Source organism: Bacillus rossius, chromosome 6 (assembly GCF_032445375.1).
Source record: "Bacillus rossius redtenbacheri isolate Brsri chromosome 6, Brsri_v3, whole genome shotgun sequence".
In the NCBI taxonomy this organism is placed as follows: Eukaryota; Metazoa; Arthropoda; class Insecta; order Phasmatodea; family Bacillidae; genus Bacillus; species Bacillus rossius.
The window spans coordinates 55,383,738-55,411,012 of NC_086334.1; the positions used below are offsets into that span (position 1 = coordinate 55,383,738).

Below are 27,275 nucleotides of genomic sequence, written 5' to 3' on the forward strand. Positions count from 1 at the left end.
TTATGGAAACTTTCACAGTTGGTGTGCTATAATTTGTTTCCCATGAACATTTGTATAAAAATTAGTAATGTAAAGTAAATAAATGCAAAATATGTATTGATATGGTCTATATCCTGGAGTATCTACTGCATAAAGGAATTTACACAACTTATTTAAAATAAAATGCTCGACTAGATAAGGTCTTAAATATTCATAAAACTTAATACATCCATTAATGATGATTATACACAACTCGTATATATTCCCTTTTATTTTAGTTAGTAAAAATATGTCACTCTAAACCCAGTTTAACCACACAAAACTGGCACCAAAAAGATAAAATCACAGTGTTACAAGCAATGAACCTCAATGATATGTATGGAATAGGGATGGGTAGTTCGCGAACTACCAGTTCATTTTGAACTGTTCTGACGAGCGAACTAGGTGACTAGTTCGCTGTTACCAAAATCAATCGTTCTTTCGTTCTTTGCGTGTTTCTCTTCTCCTACTCTGTTTGGTCCTTACTGCGCATGCGCGAAAGATCCCTAGGTGACTAGTTCGCTCGTTCGCTGTTACCAAAAACAATCGTTCTTTCGTTCTTTGCGTGTTTCTCGTCTCCTTCTCTGTTTGGTCCTTACTGCGCATGCGCGAAAGATTCCCCCCCCCCCCCCCCCCCCTCTCACACAATAAAGTCAGCCAATATGCCACGTCTTTCTTTCTTCCTTTCTTCCCTCTCTTACGTTTGTTCTTTATTTGGTCTCATCCCCCCCCCTTTTTTTTTATATTTCCCCATCGCTTCTTCAGTTCCAAATACTGATCTGAACTACGAAGACCGAAGAGAAAGGGAGTACATATACACACTGAACTAGCTAGTTCAAAGACATAGATAGTTCACACAGTAAGTTAGGCTGTCGGTCATTATTTTCGTTTCGTTCTTTCTTGCGCAATGATGTATCGTTTGACAATCGTGAACTCTAAATTTTTATCTAATATTCTTTAGACATTTACATTACATATTGGCATTAAAAAACGTGTCACGTAAATAAGTGTAATTACCTACGTTAAATTTCAGATAGCCTATACAATCTGAAATTAAACTTTAATAACACATAGACCACACATTACAAAACTACACTAAAATTTAAAGAAACATAATAAAACTTACCTAATAAGAAAAAAATCAGCTTAGGTTGTCACAGATGAGAAAACACTATACCATTATTTTGTTTTGTACACATGTGAAAATAAGCACTTTACTTGCAGAAAATAAATTGATACACATTCAAAAATGTAAGAAGTGTGTGAAAGAAAAACATGATTGTCGTTCATTTGTAATGGGAGATATTGTTTACAAGCATCGGATTACTGTGTGCCTCTTTTATTTATAGAAAAAGAAATGCCCATAAAACAAAAAGTCCGTAACGATTGTGTTGGTGTCATGTATGGAATATTTTGTTTAAACATTGGAAACCACGATACCGTCCGCGACCGATGTAGTTCAATAGAACGGTTCCTAAAGAACTAGTCTTTGAAGTGACTAGTTCCGAACGAACTAGTTCTTTCCAAAGAACTATATTTCCCATCCCTAGTATGGAACATTGTTTTCTGTAGTAGTATTATTGTATTTACAGCTGCTCAAAAATTTTTTTTTTAGAAACATGATTTTTCTCCATTATTCACATTAATCAATTTAATTTTCCACTTAAACTGGCCTCAAAAATTACAAACATTCAAATCAGACATGGGAAAATTAGTTCTAAAAACTAACTCAAGTTAAGTTAAAGTAAATAAGCAAATAATTGAAATGAGTTAAGTTAATTGCTGGTGTTCAAAATATTAACTGATTAAAATGTTGTGCTTGAGAATAAATAGTAACAGTTAACATTTAAAGATACTTAAAAAAATGTTTCGTACAAGGAAACGTATAAGACTCAAAACATAACTAAGTCACTTAAAACTTAAAAATGTTTCATTGCAAAAAAAAAAGTTATATATTGAAATAGCATTTGAAAATGTGTGCTAATATTCATTACCATACAACAATCACTGTCCAAGAAGTTTGAAATCCAATTCAAAAAATATTGCAAAATTCTATAAACACTAAGACCTTTTTTCTTTTTTAACAGGAATGTTTACCTGCAATTTTTAAGCTGCTTATTTAAGTGATAGTAACAACAGCGTGTAGCGCCTCGTATACGTGGCAAGAACGAAAACTACAGATATTGCAATAGAGCAAAGCTTTACTTTATGTGTAATGTGAAATAACATATTTATTATATACATAAAGTGTGACAACGTAAATATCCCTGCAAACTTTTCAATATCAGTCACATTATAATATATCATTAATGAACAAAGATTAATTTAAATGGTTCCTATAAAATTTACTTTTAACTTAATTTAAAATCAGTTATTTTTCTGTAAAATAACTATTTTAAGTTAAAAGTTAAAATTTATTTGAAAACTATCAAGTTAAGTTAAACCTATTTAAAAAATATATTTTTTTTAACTTAACTTTTGAGTTGTCAATATGTTAGTACCCATGTCTGATTCAAATGAACATATAAAGATGCACACTTTTAATAAATGAAGTTGATTGTAGTCCTCAATTTAGCTGACTCTGTGGATAAGGCAGACTTCTGGCACTTCAGGAGTAATCATGCCTGCCACTAGACAAAGAATGAAGCAAACCTTCACCATATAACAATGTTTCACTTAAAACTCTGAGAAACATCTATTTTGAAAAATAAATGGGCACAGTTCTACTATATTTTCTACATCTTTAACTTTATGTATCATAAAAAAATACAACAGTTTGGTTACCATCTTACAATCTTCAATTATTATATAGAATTTGCTATACTTCATGTCTAATGATTTGATACTACATAATAAATTTTATAAAGAAAAAGATATATATACATATATATAATGGAAAATTATGATAAATATTTATTTTATTATTTAGCCTAATCTATTGTTTGTGTAACATGACATGTACAATATCTTTGTGCAAACTTGTAAACACAAAACAGATATATTACATGCAATAAACTAAACTAGACTAACGATAGATGTACAAGCAGCAATGATTAGATAACAACAAACTTTAATATAATAATTGAAATTTGTTGACTAACACGGCACTCCCAACGACCACAACACAGCTCAGCACAACAAAATAAAGTTTCTATTTTCTCTGTTTTCATAAAAGCACACATGACGTAGTGTGCTACTGTCAGCAATATAATTAGTGTTGCTAGGTTTTAAAAGCCAGAATCCCTTTAGCCTAAATCAAAAATGCTTTTTAATGTCAAAAATATTCCTGAAACCAAATATTTTAAATTTAAGCTTTCTTTTGTTCCAAAATATTTTTTTGGGAAGAGTTGAAAAAGAATGCTTTGGCCATGTATATAATATATATATATTTTTCTGTTATGTGTTTTCAAAACTACGGATGGATCAGGTGCGAATTTTTTAAGATTCTGATTCCTCAATATAAATTCCAAGTGATTTATATTCCAATACAAAAACTAAATATTAAAGTAAAAGTATTATTAAAATTATTATAGCAAAATTATTATTTCAATCTCAAGTGTACAGTGCACTATTTGGTTATTGACTGAGGATCCTGTTCAAAACTACAACCATCCAGACACGCTCAATTTTTACACTAACTTTTTACATTAAAAATATTATATCAAGCATTTCTTTATTACTAAATTCACAAATTAGTATGACCTTCCACTTGGTCCCAACTAAACAGCTAACAGAAATACTATGAATTTGGAAATATTTCAAACACAGAAACCACTTTCCAAAAGCTATAAACAGATATAATCTTGTTTAGCAACCATTTTACTTTACAACATCCGTGTGATAAACCACTTTGCAATTAAGTACTTAAAATAATTTTCCCAGCAAATGCACAATATCTCTAGTCACGATACACTCATACACTACATCCCATGGTACGATTGTTTACTTTAGAAATTATTTCCAGCTTCAAAACAGGAGCATGGTCTTCGTATTTTTTGTTTGATACATGTTGGATAATATAGATACTCTTTTTCCAACAAATCAGAATTAATGCACATATCACATAAACACATTTTCTTGAAACTCTTAAAATATAAAATATGTAAATCTTTATTATGTCAAACATGTCATCGTGAAGCTTCAATATTCATTAGAATTTTGGCACTCATAATTATTACATTAAGTTAAAATAACATCTTCACCTATTCATTGATGTTTGACGAGATGGTTGTCTTTGTTTGGAAGTTTGCTGTAAGCAGGCATGTGAAAATTATATATGTTACCACATAAATGGGTTGCTTTCTTTTGGTGAGTCAATACGATAGAGATCATTTTAAGTTAGTACACAAACAATTACTAATTGATCTGGCGTAAGCTATCAATTGAAGATTATCGAACTTGAATGTAAACTGATGTTAAAACTTTTCACATAGTAAAACCTTGTAACATTTAGAAAAAATCTAAATATATGGTATTTAACACTCGTACATTTAAGCTTTCGGCAATTAATTATATTTTTAAAGGAATTCAGAGACCAGAATTTCATCTGGAAGTAAGATCGAGAAAATGTTTGTCTCAAATCCTCCTGGGAAAAGTTAAAAAGCATTTGCTTGGAGCATGAAAATCAACCTCTGAGGAATCAACTTTATTATTACTTACTCTTGAGTACTCTTTTTTTCCAGAGAATCAAGGAACATAATCAACACATTCCTATAAAAAAAAATGCAATGTAAACTCAATTTCTAAACTCTGAACTTTAATTTTACATAAATTAATGTTTTTTTTAATTGTTTGATAACAGTAATTTTTTCCTACAGTGGAGACATAGGAAGATTAATTTATCACCTCCTAGAGAAGACATTTTGTAAATTTAATCAAATAGAACAGTTTTCAGGACTGGGTGTTGTGTTTTCCCTTTGCCTCTATACTGTAAAAGGCAGTGGGGAACCACTGTAGAATCATCTCACATAGTCCGCTAATGTCACGCCACAGCCATCTCCTCATGGTAATGGCTGGGGATCCAAATCAGCCACCAAGTTGATCATCCACATATATACTACATAGTTATGCTCATCACTGAATCACTGACTTTGTAATGCCAAAGATATATATATATATATATATATATATATATATATATATATATATATATATATATATATATATATGTACCTTGGAGACAAGCGTACCATAAAGCACAAATATTAGCCTACTCTATAGAGATGTGTATAAAATAAAAAAATGAAGTGTAACTATAGAGTAATTTGAAATACAGCTACATAAGCCTTAGTTATTAAATTAATGTGCTTGTTATATTAATCATTTTTCAATGGGCGCCTTAGGTGCCTTACAACCACGTAGTATAAACATATTTATACACATAAATTGCCCGTAAAATAGTTTAGGATATTTACTGTATAGCGGTATTGGTGAACATAGCTAAATATAATAAAGGATTTGTTTTGTTGAGAATAAATTTTTGTCACAGTGCCAGACACAAAATTAGAAAGAGATCAAATTCATACCAGGCTATCAAAATTAAAATTTTGTTGGGCTGACTTCACAACCTTGCTTCTCATTTGCTGTCGATCATTTTTCATCATTTTAAGACTTTCAACTCGAGGTTGCCTGTATGTTCAAAATGCCACAACAGTTTCTGTCACCGTCTGGTTTATAGTCATCTGCAGTTCCACTACAGCAGATCAATTAAGTTTATTTAGCTTTCTGATGATAATACACAACATACAATAGAACTAATAAAAACACACTAAAATGACTACCTATACTAAAAATTATTACCAAATATGAACTTGCTTTATATTTCCAAAAAGTATAAAGAGAAAAACTGCAATACATAAATTTGTAATACAAACATGTGGACTGTGAATAAAAAAAGTGTTGATTTAAGAAATATATAATATATTTCTACACGAGTGAATAAATACAGTTTACACAATGTGGCTCAATATATTTCCGCATTAAATACCATTTTAAAAAATTAGATTGTACAACAAAATAAATGAAACGAAAGAATAATATATGTGGGAAGATGGTTAAGTTCTCATTAAGTCATGTAAAATTTGAAGCTGCTCTAAGGGAATTATTTTAGTTTGAAATTTCATGTGTTGCAATCGACATGATATGTTTCTGTCAGGCCCGAGTTTTCATCTGGCTGTCATTATGAACTTAATTTTTTTTTTTGCTGCTTATTTTTTGCTGTGTCATTGTTGTCGAAGTTTTGTGGTTCCAGCATAAGAAAAAATATAGTTCTACACACGATGAACAGTGTATTGCTATTCAATTTGAATACCTTCATTAATACTTAATCAATGCAATGGTAAACGACACAAAAATTTTTACGACAACCAGTTTATGTTCTATTATTTTAATGTTTCTAATAATCTCAATGCAAAGAACATAAATAACTAAACTTCAATCATTGACAAATAAATTTAGTATCTAAAATAACATGCTAATATTTACATAACTCAGGAACAAATTAACAGCCTCGCAAATCAAAAGACAATCAGTTTTCAGAAGAAAAAATTTAAAAATTATTAATAATCTCTAGAACAAATGCTCAAAATAAAAATGATGTACATAATTCTAAGCAATTATGCATTAACATTATCATAACAGCACATAATTGCCAAAGTTTAAAACTTCAATTATTTTTCTTCTCTTGTTGTAAATAAGATGTTGCTAACCTTTCCAAGTCATCAAGACTCAAGTTTGCAATTGAATTTGTGCATTTTTCCATAAAAATGTCAGTTACTTTTGCAGAGTCACTTTCAGAGTAGAAATTTGTCAGGAGTATATGCACTCGGTCCCTTAACACAGCATGCGACGGTTCTTTCATCACCACTAAGTGAAGCTTGCTCTCGTCTCTGATGGCATAGTCACCAACACGCTTTGTATCTGAAAACAAAAATAAGCAAAATGTCATCTACTTTTCATACAAATCAACCAAGAGAACTTATCCTTTCTTTGCATACGGTACTCCACAAACATGTTACTTAATATCTACATGATCAACCACCATTTTTTATACATAATTATAAACAATTAAGTTTCAATGTACTCAGAACTTTGTTATCTGTAAATACATGGGACCTAAAGAAAGTACTGCATGTTAAAAAATCTAATCTGAACTACACTAAACTGGGCCATATTTATTTTAATACTACCCTATTTTTTAGCATCATTCAGCTGAAGTAACAAAACAAGAGTTGATGGATTGCACTTTGCCAACATGACAATATTTACTATTAATAGAAACATTTTTTACACTTGTGGAAAAAAACAGGTCTTCATATTTTTTTTTAGTAAAGAGCTGTTTACACAAAATATTCAATAATTTTGTACATACAGTAAACTCCCGGTATACCGCGCCCCGATAGATCGCGGAATCGGGTATATCGCGGGTCAAACCATGTCCCCCAATCAGAAATTAATAATAATAATAATAACACAGTAGAACCTCGTTAATTCGTGATGGTCGGGACCGAGATAATCACGGATTACTGAATTTCACGGACTAGCGATTAAAGCCCGGAAGGTCTTGTCAAGCTTCTCAGATACCGGCGTGCAGCTGGGTTAAGGCCAAGGTCATGTGACGTAACATCTACCGAGGCTTACTGCGCCATGGCAGCAGATGGATAAAAAATAGTAAACTCTCCATTATTCGTGTTAATTGGGACCCGCCGATGCCCGGCTAATTAAATTCCTGTAAAAAAAAAAGTAATAAACCCGGATAATCCGTTCACGGTAAAGACCGTCTTCGAATTAGTCTCGGCTTAAAAAAATACGGCACTGCCTAGCCATTAGTTCACGGTCATTTACAACAGCCGAAGAGAGAAAGATAAGATCGTGCTGAACTTGCACACATAAATTTTGGGTAGCCCCCCCCCCTCCCTCTCAATCTTCCCACTTCGTCCAGCCGAATGCCAGCCAGACAGGTCACTCGCCAGGCGCCTGCCGTGCGTTGGCGGGTGGAAACAAACAAAGGGAGACGGGAAGCAGAAGTCAAGACATCCCCCTCAAGTTTAAAGAGTGACAAATGTGACAGCTGAAAGGGGGACGACACAAAGGGTCGGTACAAACAGCGTTGCAGAGTTTGGCGGCCCATGCGAAGGCTTGCAGTGTTTGCCGGCCGCCGGCCCGCGTGACGTTAATTTTAAGCGCTGACAATTTTTACTTCTCTTTTTTTTCAGCACTTTTAAATCGTCCCGGATTATCCGATTCCCGAATTAGCGCGTCACGGATTAACGAGTTTCTACTGTAATAATAATGGAATAAATGATTGACAGCCGATTAGGATAATTTTGCGTTGTAACTCACAAACTAAGCATCGGGCAGAAAAAAGCCTAGGCGTAGAAAATGTCCGCAGTGAAATTCTAAACAAGATATCTCCGTACATTATTCCTCTATCTTGTAGTGTTTTCAAATTATGATCCAATCCAGACCAGTGTTATTTTCTGAAACATTAGTTCTTAACATTTTTTTTAACCCACAAATAAAGCATCGGACAGGGGACCCGATAAAGCCTACCGTCCAGCGACATTATCCAGCGTGACTCGGCTGGGGATTGATTTTGGATAGGTTTGGTTGACGGCAAGCGCTTGGAGGGGAGAGGCGAGCCGAGAATATGCGACCAAGACACCCGGGTAGAGCGGTAGATGGGAGGAGTGGAATATAAGCGCCAGTGATGAGAGGGGCGATTAAGCCGAAAGGGGGGAAGTCTGGTGACCTTGAGTAGTTCACTCATTTCCGTCTGCACACTTCTCGTGGTCACGTGTGTTGACAAGCGGAGACATATAAATGTTTTGTTACAACTTGAACCTACAGACGTAATATTATTCGTTGTATTATACACGTTCATCTTTTTACTTTGGTATAATGTTTTAACATTAAATAATAAAGTAAATCAGCTAGCGTAATTTTAATCTTTGCCGAGGAATTCCCAGTGGTCCAATAATTACGTGAACCATACTGTACCACTTTTGCCGTGAGGTAGTAAACAAGCCCCGGATATGTTTATGTGTAGCGGCCTCCCGACCTTTAACCAGAGGCTGGGGAATATAACACTTGCCGATCCGAGCCACACACACTCAGCAACTCGACAAAGCGTTTGATGGAATAAGTAAAGACAACGTTTAACAGACTTTTTAATACGGCGCCACTGATTGCGCTAAAATTATTTTGGCGCAATTTTTGTATCCCACATGTGACCATTTATAATTTACTGTAAGCATGGATAACAAAGTTTAACCACTTTACACGATAGACGATTCTTTATTTTATATTGTACGAATGCTAGAATAGTTTTTCACGTATCTGCTGCATACTTCTGCAAAAGACACGCTATTTGTAAGTACGTAAATCTAGAATTTTTATTTTGTCAATCAAACTCGGTACTTTGCGATTCATATTCGGTTTGAAGTATTACTATGGCCTTTCTATTTAGAAGACTTTGACCACAAAATCGTGTGTAACCGCACACACTGCACTTACTTTGTTACGGACGCTCAGACGAAGCAGATACTGTGGCTGACACCACGAGACTGGCAGCAGCTTGTGTGCCGCACGTGTGTATGGCGGCGTGTGGCGCGCTCGTAGGCCGTGCGACAAACTGTGCGCGGCATGCGGAAAAATAAAAAATAAAATTCAACATTTAATATTTATATTTACAATTTATTATTTTTATTTTTTCACCCGCGTTTAGTGAAAACTGCGGATGCAAAGTCCGCACAAAGGCGGGCCGTCTATACTGTGCGTGCTTGCCGACCTATTAGAACACAGGCGGTGTTTTAAGCCTTTTGACCTTGGTCACATCGAAACATCGCGGTTATGCAACAACGCGGGTAAAAGTTATGTCCCCCGACAACCGCGTTAAATAGGGAGTGTACTGTACTTATAAAGTTAATTTCTATAACATTTAATAAATGCTAGTCTATATCATTTAAATAATTACCTTGTATAGTACAATAATAAAAAAAATGTTTTTTTAATGTACACTTCAGTGCTCAATCTATCACATGATAAAAATGAAATTATTAGTCTGAGATAGTTAAATTAAGAGCATGATTTGGTAATATACTTCTTGTGAATACATGTTGAGTAATGAGTTATACTGTGAAAAACAAAACTAACACTAGAACTAAACTTAAAGGGAAGGTACGTATTTGCATAAAAAACATGTTTTGTATGTTTTGATGATTGTGCTACCATCTAGATTGAACTACAGAAACAAGCAGCATGTATGATACCGCCACATCACCAATTACTTAAGCTTGCTTGTTACCAAGCCTATTCTGTATGTTTTCACTTTACATATTACATTTTTTTTTATGGTTTAGAGAAATAAACTCTAGACTCCTTTTTCTGCTTAGGTAATTAAAATAGTAACACATTGCATTCATTGCATTTGTTTATTTAAAAATAACATAGCTGACCACACATGAAAAAATACTATGTGTTCATTACTTAGTTATAGCATTATAGGCTTACATGCATTCTACTGTAAATTTTCATGTTACAAACCTATACAATTATGACGCTTTTAAATATTTTTTGATCTGTTACATCTTAGCTTTCGGTATACAGTATTTGGTAGGGTCATTTTGTGAATGGAATGGAAGTCACATGGAACAAACATTTATGTAACCATGGGATGCTGACATCTGTGGCAAATGGCGTGAACCAAAGTTCACAAAGACAAAGGACAACTTTATAGCTATAACTGTTTAATGAATTTGAACAAGTTGGGCAGTAATTAAATCAAAATCCTTGTCAAAAAACAGATCCTATGCCAGGGTTTAGTATTTTTTCTAGTCTTTTTCGCTTTTATGTAACTGTTTTATTACACAGTTTAAAATTTCACTCTGCAAATAGAACAATTCAATATTCAACTTAGCTGTTCCAGCAAACAATTCTATCAGCGAGTGCGGAAACTATGTGTTTCGCGTTAAAGAAATGTAGTTGAAAATACAATTTGAGTATATATTTATCAGCTTCAACCTGTTAATTTTGTTAGTGATGCGCGCGCATCTTAAAATTTCACTCTCATCATTTTTTCATAACGCACCTAAATAAGTATAACTTCAAAAAATTCTACGTTAAATTTTGTGTTTGAGTTTTGTATTATAAGTGTACTTGAAACATGAGAATATATGAATTTGCTCGTTACCGAAGTTAGATGTTACACATTTCTGGCAAGTAATGAAAGATTCACTCACATGTTTTTCTTTTCAGCTCAACCATGCTAAATGTAGCTTTTTATCAATTATTTTTCCTTGCCGAAAGTAGTTTGATTTCACAATTCTGCACTACCGCTATTGTGTATACATTGTATAAGCCAGTTACAAAATCCTGAATTACACAACCAAACTAGTTTACAGGACAAACAACCAGGTACCTCTGCTGGACTTGCATGTAAAGAAGGACTTCTCTATTCGTTCCCAGGGAGGACCTCACAAGGCCCTGCCCAACCAGAGCTATTTGGCTGGCGCCCTATTACCTTAAACTGATTATCAGCTCACGATCCACGCAATCGTAAGCTGAAAACCATTTTTACAGTTTCCTTCATTAACGTGTACTTTATGTGAATAAATAATGTGTGACTCACGAAACCTGTGCACATGTTTTCTTAATTCCATAGCTTACAAGACATCACCACTCCAAGAAGGCTACACGGCTGCTAGTGTTTCCCACAAGCAGAAGAAACCTGGCAAGGCCCTGAACCTCACACCAGGGTTATCCCACTTTGTTAGAAGCTAACTATGTCAGCCAAAAGACGTCTGGCAATTCAGCTTTCTGCTTGCCGCTTGGTCTTTATGACTGTCAGTTTATAGAGTGGCACCCGAAACTGAAAAGCCAAACCCGTAAACAGTTTGATGAAGACTGTGGCCAGGACTGTAAAGGCTCAGTGACCGTTTTTGTTCAAGTTTGTTCTTTATGTCTGAAAATATGTCTCAGTAAATATGTAGGTGATGGAAAACTATTTCTTGTAAACTAAGAACACTAATAAAGTTACCTAATATTCATTTTGGGTAAAACTAACAGGTTTTAAAGAATACATTAAAAATATCTTTAAAAACTCTAGGATTGACTTTTAAAAATTGTACTATTACATGAATCTTAAATCTTTCAGCAAAAGTATTTGACTCTTAAACTAACATGCATTAAAAATCTTCATGGGTCTAGTTCATTTTACGATACCAGATTCCTATTGGTTGGAAATAAAGTGTAGGGTAAATGTCTGAGAATGTAGATGCAGTAAAATTTGTGTATTTCATTTAAGTAAATTATAGGTTTAGTTTATTAGTTTATCATAAAGTAGACTTAAATCCTACCAGGTCTAGGTTATTTAGCAATACCGGTATTTCATTTGGTGAAAGAGACATTTTGCCATAATTTTGCGGTACCATAATTATTAGATAACAGTCCCATCCAGGCTAGTCTATTTTGCGATACCAGTATATAAATTGTTGAAAGTATGACTTCTAGAGAAAATATTTCCTCTGTATCATGAAGAAGACTAGTCTAGTCTCTTTTGCGATACCGGTATTTTATTCCTCATATTTAACATTCTACCAGCAACTTTTATTTTTCAGTATCATGCAGTATGCTAATAAATAGGGCACACAGTGATATTTAACAATACTGCCATAAGTTCTAACGTCTACAGACATTCATTTGAAAATGAAATATCAGTATTTGGAAATAGACTAGAGCGGGGTGGGATTATAGTATACTTTATCACACCGAAAAAGTTTAATAATCAAAAATTAAATGCGTGAAAAAAAAGTGTGTTTATTGTTCCCCGCCCAAAACCCCCATATTCCCACGATTCTTCCGTGAGAATGTAGGGGTGGTGATAACGTAACGCCATCTTGACTACGACATTAGTATTGTTATGAATCGCAAAGTAACTACCATTTTCAATTAAAAAAAAAGAAAAAAAAAAGTTACTCACCAGATAGAGGTCGTCCAACAAGCAACAGTCTCTGATGCTCTACAGGTATCTTCAAAAGTTTCTTCAACTGTTCTTTCAAACTGGTGATTGTATCAGATTTTTCAACCTGAAAATAAAATTTTAAATATATAAAAATATATTTTCTTGATGATACCGGCAAACAAAGAAGCTATTTAAATGTAAAACAAAAGTAGGGGAAATTATGACATTATAGGAGCAGGCCAATTAGTATTGTTACGAATGTGAGCAAGGCCAGGACACGTGCAGAGCTGGCTGGCGGCTGCCGCAACATGATATGCGCCGCGCGCGCCTTGAAGATAACAAGGATTGTCGCTTTCTCCCTCCTTCCCACCACTCCCCGCGCGGCGCCCTGCCTTTGACACGTAACTGAAACCAGACAGCTGCGGAGTTACGCGAGCTGCCGACACGTGTTTCCAGAGATTTCTACCGTCGGGTCAGCGCGGAATGACGCGACTGGCCCCGGCCGCGCTCGCGATTCTGGAAATTGCGGCTGATAGATAAAACAAGGACGGAGCCAGTGGAGTTCAGAGAGAGAGTTCAGGCGGCAGCCTTCCCGCGGCGGAGCTTCTAGGGCGATATTGCCACGGGTGCGGCAGAGTGGCGAAGTCCTTGGACGAAGGTTCCAGGGCAGGGAGTGAGTGAGTGGGAGTCGGGAGTTTTCCCGCGGCGAAGTTTCTGGGCGATAGTGCCGCGGATGCGGCAGAGTCCCGAGCGAAGTTCCGAGTGAGGCGTCGAATGGGATCTTGGCGAAAGGGAAGTGCGACGGCAGCGGCGGAGTGCGGCGACGGAGTCCTGCGACGGAGGACCACGAGGGGTGCTGCGGCGAGAGTTGCGCCAGAGGTGCGGCCCAGTGAGGCATGTGGATTGTGAGAAACAAATGACTGGAGGAAGCAACATTATTTTTAAGTGCAATTGATTATTTGCCATTTTAGAAGATTAATTGTAAGTGACATAAATAGCGGCCATCAATAAAACTGTGTAGTGTAATAAAAATCTTTAATTGGGCTATCCTTCACGAACCAGCGGTAAATCGTAACAGTATGTATTCATGTGTTGGTTGCAACAGAGTTGACAATGTTAATGTGTGATTTTTAATTTGTTTAGGGAAGTAGTTACCTTCATATTATAAGTGAATTTGAAACATTGGAACAAAATAATTTGCTCATTAACGAGGTTAGAAGTTAAACATCACTGGTTAGTACTAAAAGTATTGCTCACAGTTTTTTTTTGCATGTTTGCCATAATTGGGGAAAATTACACCTCTTCCTTGCTTTGTAACTGGCAGTAATTGAAGTTACAGACAGTGCGTGGGGTGTAAATTTCCTTGTTTTAATAATAAAAGGTTACGGAAAATAAAGGAAATATCGGCAATGAAAACATGTAAATTGTTAATCAACTATGTTGGGATTGCTTGAACAGAAAAATGTACACTGAAATTACTTCCAAAAAGAGGTAAGTTCGATAAGTAAAATAGAATGCATTGAAGAATTAAGCATGTAAGTATGTTAATGAAGGAGTTGATGTAAGGGTTCAATCAAATTTGAAACTTAATACATTTTGTTAGCACTCCTTGAGGTAATGAAAACGAAGTGAATAGCACGTTAGGTTATGTCAGCTACATTATAAATACTTTAATATAGTTTGGACAGACAGTGTATTGTGCGGTAGAGGTCGACGTTACAATAGCAATAGTCTTAAGTGATAAGCAGAAAAAACGTGGTTTTGGCCTGAGTACTGTAGACGCAGTACCTATTTTTTACGTATTTAATTTTTGTATATGACAGGTTTAGGGTATCATTGTGAAGACTAAAATTCTACCTAGTCAAGTTTGGTTTTTGATACCAGTATGTAATATTTTGAAAGTAAGACCATTCAAGATAACATTATCTCAGTATCATAAACTAGAATACAGTTCCACCTGGTCAACTCTATTTTGCGATACCGCAAGTTTGTTCGTCATAATTTACCACATTTCCTGCAACTTTTGTTTAGCATAATGAAGATTTGTAATAGAGCACAAGGTTAATTTTCCAAATACAGCAATATGCTGTAATGTCTAAAGAAATAATTTTATTATTACTGAAATATTATGGCAAAACAAAGAGGGATTTTTTTCTAGTTTATGATACCAGAAAAATACAATATTAAATAAAATGAAATGAATGAAAAATAGTGATTATAGTTCCACGCCCAAAATCCCCATATCACGCGCCTGTCCCATAAAAATTTAAGGGTGGTAGACACGTAAGCGACGCCATCTTGGTGACGTCATTAGTATTATGGTATTACAATTCTAAATATCCCATTTTCTTTTCACTATTTTAAATTTCATGAGTAGTTAATATACTCTGCTTTCATTTGAAATAAGGTGGTCTATGTATGAGTGGATTACAAAGGCCTTTATTTAATTAATACTAAAACAAGTTTAAAATATGAAAAACTTACATAGAGCATTAAATGAAGGCAATAAAATGTCTCATTTTTAACTAGTATCTAAAAAAATTTTAGGATTTTTTTTAGAAACAAGATTAAAAATATATTTCAAAAAACCATACCTCCAACGTGCATTCTGGTCCTTGCAACATTTTGACGTAAACTTTCATTTTTCCTTCTTTGAGATTACTACACGGGAATTTCAGTAGCAAAAGTAATCATGTAAAATATTTATTTCCAGTACATTAATACACAGCTACAATATCACACAAAATATTTTGGAACATTTTTTCAGCTGACAATTATAACAAAATACGGTCAAACCTAATTTTCTTTATTTACAACAGCCGAAACTGCAGTCTAACAAACTTCGCTCCCTTGTATGTACCAATACTTGGAGTTAACTTAGGGATTTTACATCTTGTAGTGGTAATAATGTGTACATTAAATTTTGGAATGGCGCAATGTTTAAAAATCGCTTGAATGTTTCAAATATTTGACAAATTTTTGGTTGACTTTTGTTTCACACTATACACTTTTATTCTTAAGTTAACTTTATTAAACATACCAACGTCTATATAAACACATGTATTAATTTAATTGTCTGTGATGTATGTTGTACTTGAAAACGTCGACATCATGAGTGGCGGTACCTTGTGAGCAATAATTCAAAACAAACGCGTGTCAATTGTTTTTGTTATTATGACGGATGGCTTTTATTAAAGTGATGAAAGTAATTGCTTTGAAAAGTAATTAGTTGTGAGATAGTTAATTTTACGTGTTATTTTTCCGTTGTAAGTTTTAAGTACATACTTCCACGTAAATAGAAAGTACTTGTAGTCATGCGAGTGTTAAATCAAGGTATGTCCCATTTAACCTCTATCGAAGGTGCAATGTTTGTTTTGTGAATGACTTTTACATGTAAATTCACCGAGAATGCATGTTAACTTAATGTAAATTAACATGATTTGTTAATATGTTAGTAATTGTAGTTTTTATAATCCAGTAGACCTTTTATGTGTCTAGATTTGCACAAAAAATTGATGACAAGTTATACAGAAATACAATAACAAATTAAATAAACAAATTATTTTTAATTTTAAGGTAACTCAAGGCGAGAATGCATCTGAAGAAAATAAAATATAAATACCTATATATTTTTTTAACTTCCTGGCACATTTTTTATTATTTTATAAATTGGCATTGCAATATTGCAAATTGTAGTTAGCTAGTAATTTACCATTTTAACGATTGGTGAGGTTAGGATACCCACATTAAAAATAATCTAAGGTAAAAGTTACATATCATGTATCCAAGTTTATTCTATGATCCTGTATACATTGATCCTCTAGTACATGAATTTTGTTTTTAATTTTACATTGAAAGATCCTAGACATAATAAAACTTGTGATATAACAATGATTATGATTGTAAAATATATACAAAAGATAACATTTCTAAAAGACCTATCACAATTTTTTTTGCTGCAACCATAACCTTGACAATTACCTGGGGAAAATATGTAGGCTTGCTCAAAACTAAATTTACTCAAACATGTGTATTTTCATTTATTATAACTCAAATATTAGTTTAATGAATATAAATAATAGGCAATCAGGAGCATTTTTTTTATTTTTTTTTATTTTTTTTTAAAGAGTTGTCTGTGTAAGAAATATGTTTAAAGTTTAAAAGTAGGTAGCGTATGTAAATATTTATTATTTTATTGTGCTTATAAAAAGATTGATTCATCTGGAATATTTAAGGTGTTTGAATAAAAACATAAGTAAAGGATAAATGTAGTCCACTGGGTGGATAGAAACAACTAAGTTAAGCAATTGTCGATCTCATAGCACAAACTGAATTTATTTACTGTCTCTAAAGAGGTTTGCCATACAGTTTTATTGCATAATAACATATTTATAGCTGTAGTTATTTTGTTTTTATTACTTGAGTCTCAAAGTGAAACAAACATTGCAAATAGTGTTTATTTTTCAACATTTTATACTTCACAGCATTGGCAATCAAGTAGTGAGGAAAGTAGATCAGTCCATAACTTAACTCATTCTACAACTTAATTCACTTAAGCTAAGTGGGTGGCTAGTTATCAAGTTAGTGTTATGACATTGAATGTTTTTGTTTACATACAATGAATGGATTGGCAGGCAAGCAGCTTGTAAAATCGCTCAAAGTAATTGAGACACTCTCTATTGGCTGCCAATAAATTTGATTATTTAACTTGCTGCTTGCATTGTTCAAGCGAGTAAATATGAAGATGAATCTACTTTTCCTACTAATCACTTGCCTGCCTTACAATTAGTGTGTTTTTATTGATCGTTAATGTCTCAACTAATAGTTGAAGTATAAAGTTGATGGAAAAATTAACAAAATTTTTGTGGTTTTGTTTGATTTTAAATTACTACAATAATTAAATGGAATAAAAAATAAGTAGAAAACCATATTAGTTATTTGCTAATAAAAATATCAGCACATGGGAAAAAGCTTGTGAGCAAGAATTGAAGTTAATTCCCCTTCTGTAATAGACACTCACTGAGCTAGTGACAACTTGCTCACTTGCATAAGAATGTATGCGCAGATGAGTACCTTTGAAGTAAACTCGCCCATTGTGATCAATATTTTATTATATATGTGAGAAACAGGTCATCTGCTAGACTAAGGAGATGCTGTACAGACATTATTATTTCTTATGTTTAATATTTAATTTTATTTACTTTAATCTTAAACACTACTTTTCCTTTGTTACACTAGCCATTAGGCATGTAAAAATATTTGAAATTTAAAATATCAAAACAAATTATTCAGTGTTGTATTCATTTGAATTTCAAGTTCTTACACTTTAAAAATAATGAATACATATTTTAAAACATTCTAACTTGTAGTGAAGGCCTTGCATATCACCACATTTAACTATCTACACAGGTTAAAAATCTTTTTTGTGCAATGTTATGTATTCAGTTGAAATATATTAATGGGTGTGATGTAACTACCCAGAATTTAATTTAACATGTGTACATTAGCAGGAGAATGGCTCAAGTTCAGACTGTTAGATAACCTTTAAGGGGCCCGCCACATCAGGTGTGCATATGGGTTAGTGAGGCAGGATGATAAGCGTGACACTCGTTGGTATTTCTAACGCGCTATAGCCTCTAAGCGCAAGGCTCTGAACTGGTGTGCTGTCTTCTCGTAGTCACAGGATAACTGTGCAAATTTAGCGGTGACAGTAATATTATATGGCTGAGAAATGAAGATAAAGGTGTAAAGCAAGTCCCTTAAGTGCTTTCAAGAATCTGTACTGGTTGTTTTACGCCTAAAAATTACTCTGAAAACATGCGTTTTAACCATTATAACTCTTCTAAAAATACCGTTTAAAATCTCAATCCGAAATAAAAATTACTTTTCGGCCCTCAGAAAACTCTTAAATGGTTTCGTAAGAAGACCCCACTCGGATATCTCAAGTAAGTAGTTTTGAAATTGCGTTGTTTTTCTTGAAGCTATGCACATTTTGTGTGTGGCCGGGTAGGCGAAGCCATTAATATGAAATTTTTTTTTTTTGATAAGTTGAAGATAAGCTATCAGTAAACATATTGCAAGAAGCACAAAAAGAAAATCCAAATTTTTAGTATTTATTAACATTAACATTAAATATTTAAGCCACTCAAAGAAGCAATGTATAAGTATTTGTTAAAATATTACTTTCAAACTGTCAGTAAATTTGTTAAAAGAAAAATGTTTTCCCATTCCTACTATATGAATTTGATTCAAATTATAAAATTGATTCACACAGGCTTACTACACATATGATTCAGACTGAAATATAAGAACTTTCAGTGGTTGATATACAGTATTCATATTTCTTAAGAGAAAATAGTTATTATATATGTATACCTATATGTTTTTTACAGATTGGCTTATACATATCTTTGATATTTAGGTAATTATATGTTGAAACACTGAACACCACAGCTCAGGAATGCCGGAGAAGGAATCAGCCATATCCTCCAGTACAGAACCATCTTACCTTACACTGTGTATTAGGGTTATACTGTGCTATAAATAAATAAATAAATAAATAAATAAATAAATAAATAAAAATGAAGTAAACTTTCATTTTACAACTCTTTCAATAATATCAAAGCTAAGGGGATAACATAAATAAAAAGAAAAGGCACTCAAAATCATGGAAAAAAATGAGAATGAAAGAAAAATGTAATGAGAAGATCTTCCATTAATGAAATCACAATTTTGACTATTATAAGGAAAGAAAAATTAGGAATACATGAAAATGTAAGGATGATATTGCAATTATACAATCATAATTTTTTTTAACTTATTTGGGTAATTGATTTAATTTTTTTAAGGGGAAAACGAAGTAAGTATTATTACAACAGCAGCTATTATCAGTACATGCCAAACATTGGACTTGTAATAATGAAATACTTTGTAGCTTACAGCCTTTTTAATTAGCTTAGTAAAAATGTTTTGGAGAAACTACTTTAATTGAAGGAAATAATTTTAAACGTTTTTTTTTTAAGCATGAGTGAATGATTTTACTTTCAAAAGAAACGTGAACACTCAGAAGCAGTGGTGTTCACAAGGTGGTGGGGGGGGGGGATGGTTATGGGGGAAATTCCCCTCCCTCCCCTGAAATCCTAAAAATTCAATCATTTACACCAACAAAATGAAAGAATCTGAAAGCAAACAGCAGGCAAAGTTGTCCTACCAACCCCTTCCCCCCAAATGAGATTCTGCATAAGCTCCTGCCCATAATTTTCCATTTGATTTTCTAATCAGGCTAAACATACCTGCTTTTTTGTCTGTTGGCTAAGAAATAAAATAGGGGAAGAGGGTCGCTATATACAACTTAACGCAACGAAAAGTTGAGAAAAGTTATTTGATAGGCCAGTAAATTATGGTTTTCAATAAAAAGTGTTTTTAAAAATGTTGTAGTTTTTTACTTTTCTAAAGTAAATCCCCACCTGCACCAAATTATTAAATACGGTGACTAAAATATTTTGCTATGCAATCATAAGTAATTCTAGTATTCATAACGAATAAAATAAAACATTCTAATAACTTTTAGGGGGTGGGTATATTGGAAAGTCATACAGCAAAAAAATTTTGAACAGGTAAATTTGACTTGTTATACTGTAAAATAAATTACTTTTCTATGTTTGCAAGTTACTTGAAAATATGTCTAATTAAAGCAGCTTGACGTACAAATTATTATTTTTCATTTGGAGATTAGTGTTTAGCAGTTGCTTGGAGCGCTTGTAGACAGGGGACTTCGTTGTTCCGCCGGGCTGCAGTCCGACAGGAGCCGCGCAGAAATACGTAGCGGCGCAGCCTGGGAACCGCATTGATTTTGTTTTAATTGGCGGCCACCCCTGGATCTCATGTGAGTGTGTGTAAGGGGCGTGTTTGGTGACGGTGGGCTTGGGGAGGTAAGGGGGGGAGGGACGCTGGGCGGGCGGGACAGATATTGATGATTCCACCGCCGTCTGTCTCCGTCGCACTCCCACGCGGCGCGGCGACTGGCGAGTGGAGCTCACAATGAGTTCGAGTTCAGCAGTTGCTCGCTGCGCGGCGCCACCGCCGCGCGACGCCGTCATTGTTGCCAAATTGCCTCCTTTCTTCGAGGCTAGAAACGATTGTGTTCGCGGCGGAAAAAAAAAAATATATATATATATCCCGCTTGCTGACCACGGGCCGCGAAGCACCTTATCCTACGAACAAATAAATCACAAAGCCGTAAAGTATTTAGGAGTTTTAATGGATCCTAAAACTGCTGGGCTCACTAGGCCCGTTCTACAATGGTGTGGAAACAGACATTTCAGCATCGCGTCTGCTGCTTCCACAATGCACGGAATCGTAACGAATGGCAACCAATGAGATTACATTTCAAGGTTACCTACTAAATAAAATTTAAAAAAAAAACTATTATGCTTCGAAATCATAGCACGGACAGAATTAGCATAAATAATAATAAGCTACACTTGTGCTTGAAACAATTTGTTTTTAACGTATTTAGAATATAAAAAAACATGGCTACCACCGCAGCTAAGTACTAGGTTTATATTGGTCGCACGGAGTAACGTAAACGTAAGAGCTGAGCATTGTGGAGCCAATCCGTACGGGTGCGTCTCCATCTGCGTGTCATTGTAGATTGTAGAAACTAATCCGTGAGATCCCACGAGCCTTATATCCAGTAATGCTGCTCATGTCTGGTTACCCTATCCTCCCCCAACCCTGAACCCCCCCCCCCCCCCCCCCCAATTCTGAGACTGTTAAATATATTTTTGAAACATATGGAAGGATGTAAACGTCTTGAAGGCAAATAAAAATCAAGGCAAGCACTTTTTGCAGTTTTCTAAATTCGCTCTTGTCTGCGCTGTAAAACTCAAATTTCCCTGCAATGTCAAGGCGCATTCATTGTTTGGGGGGGGGGGGGAGGAAGGAGATGCACTGCAGGTTTTACAGCCTCACACCTTAATACCTCAGAGAAAGAAAGAGAAACTAGTGTTTTTAATGGCCTTAACAATATTTTTTCTTGGAAAAAAAAAGTTTGAGCACGTGTATTAAAATAAAACTTATTTTACTGTTGACAATAACTCACTGACATGGGCTTATAGAAGTAGCTGTAGGCGACGCGTCTTCTCACACAGTTGTAGGTGTTGTATCAGCTGACCAATAACATAATACTTTCACTGATATTCTGCAAAAAATTTCATAACTTCGGGAAGGAAAAAAAAGGGGGGAGATATATCGCATCTACCACCCACCCCTCCTACGTCCGATATTGATTGCTTTCTAAAACAATATCAGTTTCATCCTCCAAAATATTTTTTTTTATTGTTTTGTTAGTGTATTATGATGTTGTATTTTATTTATAATGTTACTGACAAAACCTGGATATATGTACTGTCAAATATAGGACGCTAATAAATGAAATGAGAAATGAGAAATGAAACATTAGGGTAGGTAGTAAACTTACGTGGATCATTCTCAAGTAATTTCTTTATGGAGAGTGGATATGTTCGGGAAAAAGTAAAAATACTAACAATTGCCACTGGAAATGTAAGTAGGATATACCGCCAAGTGCGAGGATTTCATACCATACGTAGATATTGTTTTATTGTAACTTGCAAATGATTTTAGATGGAATTGTTCTAAGTATTTGTTGTCTCAATATAGAATATTATTTATAACAGACATGAATATCATTTAAATGCCTTTGGAGCGTAGTTTTCCCATTAAAACATGCCAGAACGATCTAATAAATAGAAAAAAAATTGAAAACAAAATTACTTTTTAATACATAATAAGCTCAAGGGAAAATTATTATGAGAAAGTAACATCTCACGGCATTATAATTCATCAGAAATATTTACAAGTACTGTCATCTACCAAAAAATTGTTTACTACTGTATCCCAAATTCCTGGATGTATTTTTTTCTGACGAAATTTTTACATGTCTAGAGTATGACTTACTAGTAATCAAATCAACAAACGTTTTAACTCCTTTTCAGCGTGGATTAATATAAAAGCACCCATAATGTGTCAATTACAAATTCCTATCTTCCCCCACCCACATTATGCGCTGCCTTGGACGTGACTTGCAGATCTACTGAAACAATTATCTGATCATTTGTAATGTAATACCTCGCGGAAATTAATTTCTTATTTTAAACCAAGATATTTGCTATGCTGTTAATATTATCATTGTGTGGAGCCCGCCTGCCCATGGGAGGGGTTCATAAATCCATCTATTATTGTAAAACTACTTAACTTTCCGTGTTAGGTCACAATTAAAACAGTATTTAAGAAAAGAAACGTCACACGTACTTGTTATTTGTGTTACTTTACTATGCATACGAGTGTATTTTTTAGAGTGATAAAGTGGCTAAAACGCGTGATTTGGAAGTCCATAGTTTGAAAATTAAAATTGTATAACGTAAAAATACTGAGGCACTTGGATGAAGTCGTGATTATGTTTCATCGCTTAAACGTACTTTAGCTATACGCAGCTTTATGCCAAGTACGTAGTACCTTGTGTGATAAAACGTTTTGGCTTGTTGGTCTTAAGATGGGTTCTCACACTCTCACACTCCATGCGGATTTTTATTTTCGTCATTACTTTTAATGACAGTTTAAAAGCAATATACTAACAAATACTTTTACATTAGTTTGTGCAGTGGCAATAAATATTTCATGTTAATGGTAATAAATACTAAAACTTGGGATTTTCTTTTTGTGGGCGTTGCAAACTGTTCTCTGCTCGCTTATCTTCGACTTATAAAAAACATTAATATTAAAGGTTATCCAGAAATCTGAACTTGGGCCATTCTGCAGTTTAATGTGCACATGTTAAATTCAATTCTGGGAAGTTACGTCACACACATTAATATAGTATTCGAACTGTGTACGTAATATTGCACAACTAAGATTTTTAAGCTCTGTGTGAGGTGATGTGAAAGGGCTTCACTACAGTTAGAATGCAATAAAATACGTATTCGTTATTTTTGAAGTGTAAAAGAATTTGAAATCAAAATCAAAATTTGAAAAGAAGATAAAAATATGCAGGCGAGTGGGACGCTACGTTAAGCGCAGAAAAACGCACACGGCCTTGTGCACACGGGCTGGTGTCCACAGATCCGTGGGCGAATCGTGACCAATGTTGGCGTGGCGCGATGTGAAGTTCCCGGCCGGGCAGCGATTATTCTTTTTTTTTTCCCTTACCTAACTAAAACTAAGTGTGTTGGGGAGGGTTCCGGGTTGGGGAGGGGGACTAAGTGCGTCTCAGGCCGAAGCCCATACGCTCAAAGCATGCAGGGTGTTAGCCATGCAGGAGGGGTAGCATGCATCATGTGCTAGGAGGGGGATTGGCCAGCCACGGCAGCGATTGGCGCCATGACTAACTCCCCTCACTGACTATACTGCCCTCCTAAGCAAGAAAGCCTTAACTCCAATAAACCAAATTTTACAGGAGAGCAAAAAGAACATTGTTTCTTGGCCAGTCTATACTAATTTATATTTGCACAATTTATTACATTTATATGTAATCCTTAGTAAGTAAAAGTATTATGATATGGTTTTAAACATATTTTATATACGGAATGTATTAAAAATGGAGTTAAGGTGTTCATACCTAGAAAAAATGGTTATACAGATATGTACTTTTAAGGAAGAAAACCTTATCTCCAACAAAACTTACTGTCTCACTAATAGAACGAAAAAGAAATCTAAATTTACTGTGAACATGTGTAAGCAGCAATACAATCACATTAAGAATACAAATAAAATAAAAAAAATTAAATGTATGCAAAATAAACAACTAATACTTGAGTTTATTATTAATCATTTCTAGCAAAAACTTCAGCAAACAAACTATTAATTACAGCATGCTGCACAGTCATTGCAATATTATATAAAGTCAAAAGTTATGGTATAAGAGCTAACTGTGTTATGTACATTTCTCATCCATTACTTATCGTCAGAGATACACAGATCTGGAACATTGTTACAGGCAGGACTTTCCAAAATTGTCTGTGACTCTCTGGCATGAGTGGTACAAGTTTTTTTCAGTATATCTTGTATATTATCTGAGCAGACACCTCTTGCAGATGTTTTTAATGTTGGAGGTTTCAAAGCAGTGGACAGGCCTTTCATGGTTATGAAGTCAAGGTTTCTTGTTGGGGAAAATTTTTCATAACATGACTTATATTGTAGATTGTTGTTTCCTTTTTCTGCCTTGATGTAGACTATGTCACTTAAAAGAGGACGGTTTTCATCCTTCTTAAGTTTGTGAAATGAAACACAGGATGGCAAGTCAGCAAAGTTGTCGTACCTCATATATTTGACTTCAGTTTTTCCAGAGTTAGCCTTTGCAACAGTCTTGAAAATCCTTGAAGTCATACACCTTACCATGGCGGTGTAGGGATTTCTCTACTTGGTGGTGGAAAGAATCAGCAGCCATAAACGTATGGCCTGGCTCAAAGAAATACAACTCAATTACGTGTGTGGATACATACTCAGAATTGACAATATGCACAAGATACGTAAGTAAGCACCAATTCTTATTCTGTCCGGAGCAGTTGTCCAGCCATAAAACTATGTGATGTATGTCTCTGCAGTGTAGGAAAAAAGCATTGAATGCAATAACTATGTCCTCTTTCTATCTTCTAGATATGTCTTCATGCCATATGACAGCTAGAGGTTTAAAAGATTTTTGTTTGCCACCAACAGGAACACAACTCTCATTGAATGCAATGATGCGCTTTGTAAACATTGCAGACTTGAAACCTTCCATTCTTGGTAACATAATGACTTTTTGTAAATCAGCTGTAAAATAAACTTTGTTCCCACATGGTTCTTCATCTCCATGTTTTCTGTACAAAGTTCTGGCAGCGTTACTTTGGTCAATTTGGTGTTTCCATTCTGTACATTGTTCAGTCTAATACCAAATTATCTTTGCTATGGTCTGAATTTTGGTTTTTAAATGCATGACATAAATAAAATTAAATAAATTATTTTGACTTACATTGTTGCACTTTGGGTATATCTAATGGATAAATAAACCACAAATATGACAATAAACAGTACTTAATGTTGACAACGAAAGTAACAATCAACATAGCCATTCCATAGACTCATATGTACCAACGCAGTGGCACATAATATTGCCTGCAGATTTTGTGTTCCACACAGTGCTGCCATCTCTGTCCTGGAGAAATATTATAATAATTACTCCCGAACAGAGATGGCAGCACAGAGGCTAAAAGAATCTCTACAAGTAACAATTACATGTTTTCCAAAAAAATATGATGTGGCGAATCTTTATTTAAAGTGTAAATGACAAGAGATTCACTTTTAATTTACTTAGAAGCACCTAAGGCATCGTGTACACCTTTGTCAACTATTGAAAACCGTAAGAAAGAAAGCCTTAAGTACAAAGACTGGTGTACTTAAGGCTTTCTTCCTTCAAATAGTCAACATAAGGACTTCTTCCTTAGTTTTGCCCTAACTTTTGGTCTTATAGCTTTTTTCACTAGCGATTGAAACCGGCAAAGATTCGTTATGACACTGTTTTTGTAGCGTAGAAAGGTGTATTTTGTTCCAAAGCTTCAGAATATGTTTTAAAAAAAATCGAAAAAAATGGAGTTAAGGCTTTCTTTCTTAGGAGGGCAGTTTACTAGCAGTAAAACTAGATAAGTTGAGCCCAGGTGAAACCTGCATAGACACAGGGAAAACCCTGGGCTTTGACATGCGGGACGCAGAAGTTTCTTGCATTAATATTAAGCAGGATGCTTACGTGAAACAGAAGGATGGATCTGGAAGAACAGTTGGACAGAGTAGGCTTGGACATTGCTGTCCGCATTGATTAGGGTGGCACTGGTTGTTTCGGGGGCGACTTTTTGTCGTTTCCCGCCGGGCTGGCAGCCAGCCAGCTGCGGCACACGTGTGGCACAGCCACGAGAGAGTCGACACCCGCGCGCCGTCCATCGCCACGTTCTGGTCTCGTCAGGGGCGCGCGCCGTCTTCTCGTCGTCACGGGACAACTGTGAGATCTGAGCGGTGACCGCAACACTGCATGGCGGAGAGATTAAGATGAAGGTGTAATGCAAGTCCCTCGAGTGCTTTCAAGAATCTGTACCGGTTGTTTCACGCCTGAAAATTACTTTGAAAACATGCGTTCTAGCCATTTCAACTCTTCTAAAAAAACTGTTTAAAAACTTAATCCGAAATCTAAAGTACTTTTTCGGCCCTCGGCGAACTCTTAAATGCTTTTCGTAAGCAGACCCCACTCGGATAT

General features: G+C 34.7%; 2 protein-coding genes across 3 annotated transcripts in view; one reads left to right on the forward strand and one right to left on the reverse strand.

The window, feature by feature from the left end:
- Positions 1-5,196: 5,196 nt before the first annotated feature.
- Positions 5,197-15,836, reverse strand: LOC134533207 (ubiquitin-like protein 4A). Its single transcript, XM_063370587.1, has 3 exons — positions 15,571-15,836; positions 12,995-13,100; positions 5,197-6,936 (listed from the first exon to the last, which is right to left on the reverse strand). The coding sequence occupies exons 1-3, from the start codon at positions 15,616-15,618 to the stop codon at positions 6,683-6,685; spliced, it is 408 nt and encodes a 135-aa protein (XP_063226657.1). The 5' UTR covers positions 15,619-15,836; the 3' UTR covers positions 5,197-6,682.
- Positions 15,837-16,125: 289 nt separating this feature from the next.
- LOC134533208 (uncharacterized) overlaps positions 16,126-27,275 on the forward strand; it is a 118,348-nt gene continuing 107,198 nt past the window's right edge. For both annotated transcript variants that reach the window (XM_063370588.1, XM_063370593.1), the window contains exon 1: positions 16,126-16,309. The gene's annotated coding sequence lies outside the window, so the exon portion shown is untranslated. The remainder of the gene's footprint in view (positions 16,310-27,275) is intronic.

Coding starts and splice junctions, on each gene's coding strand:
- LOC134533207 (XM_063370587.1), bottom strand. CDS start 15,618: ATGAAAGTTTACGTCAAAATGTTGCAAGGACCAGAATGCACGTTGGAG. Junction 13,101..15,570: donor GACCAGAATGCACGTTGGAG/GTATGGTTTTTT, acceptor TTTTATTTTCAG/GTTGAAAAATCTGATACAAT. Junction 6,937..12,994: donor TGTTGGACGACCTCTATCTG/GTGAGTAACTTT, acceptor TTTTGTTTTCAG/ATACAAAGCGTGTTGGTGAC.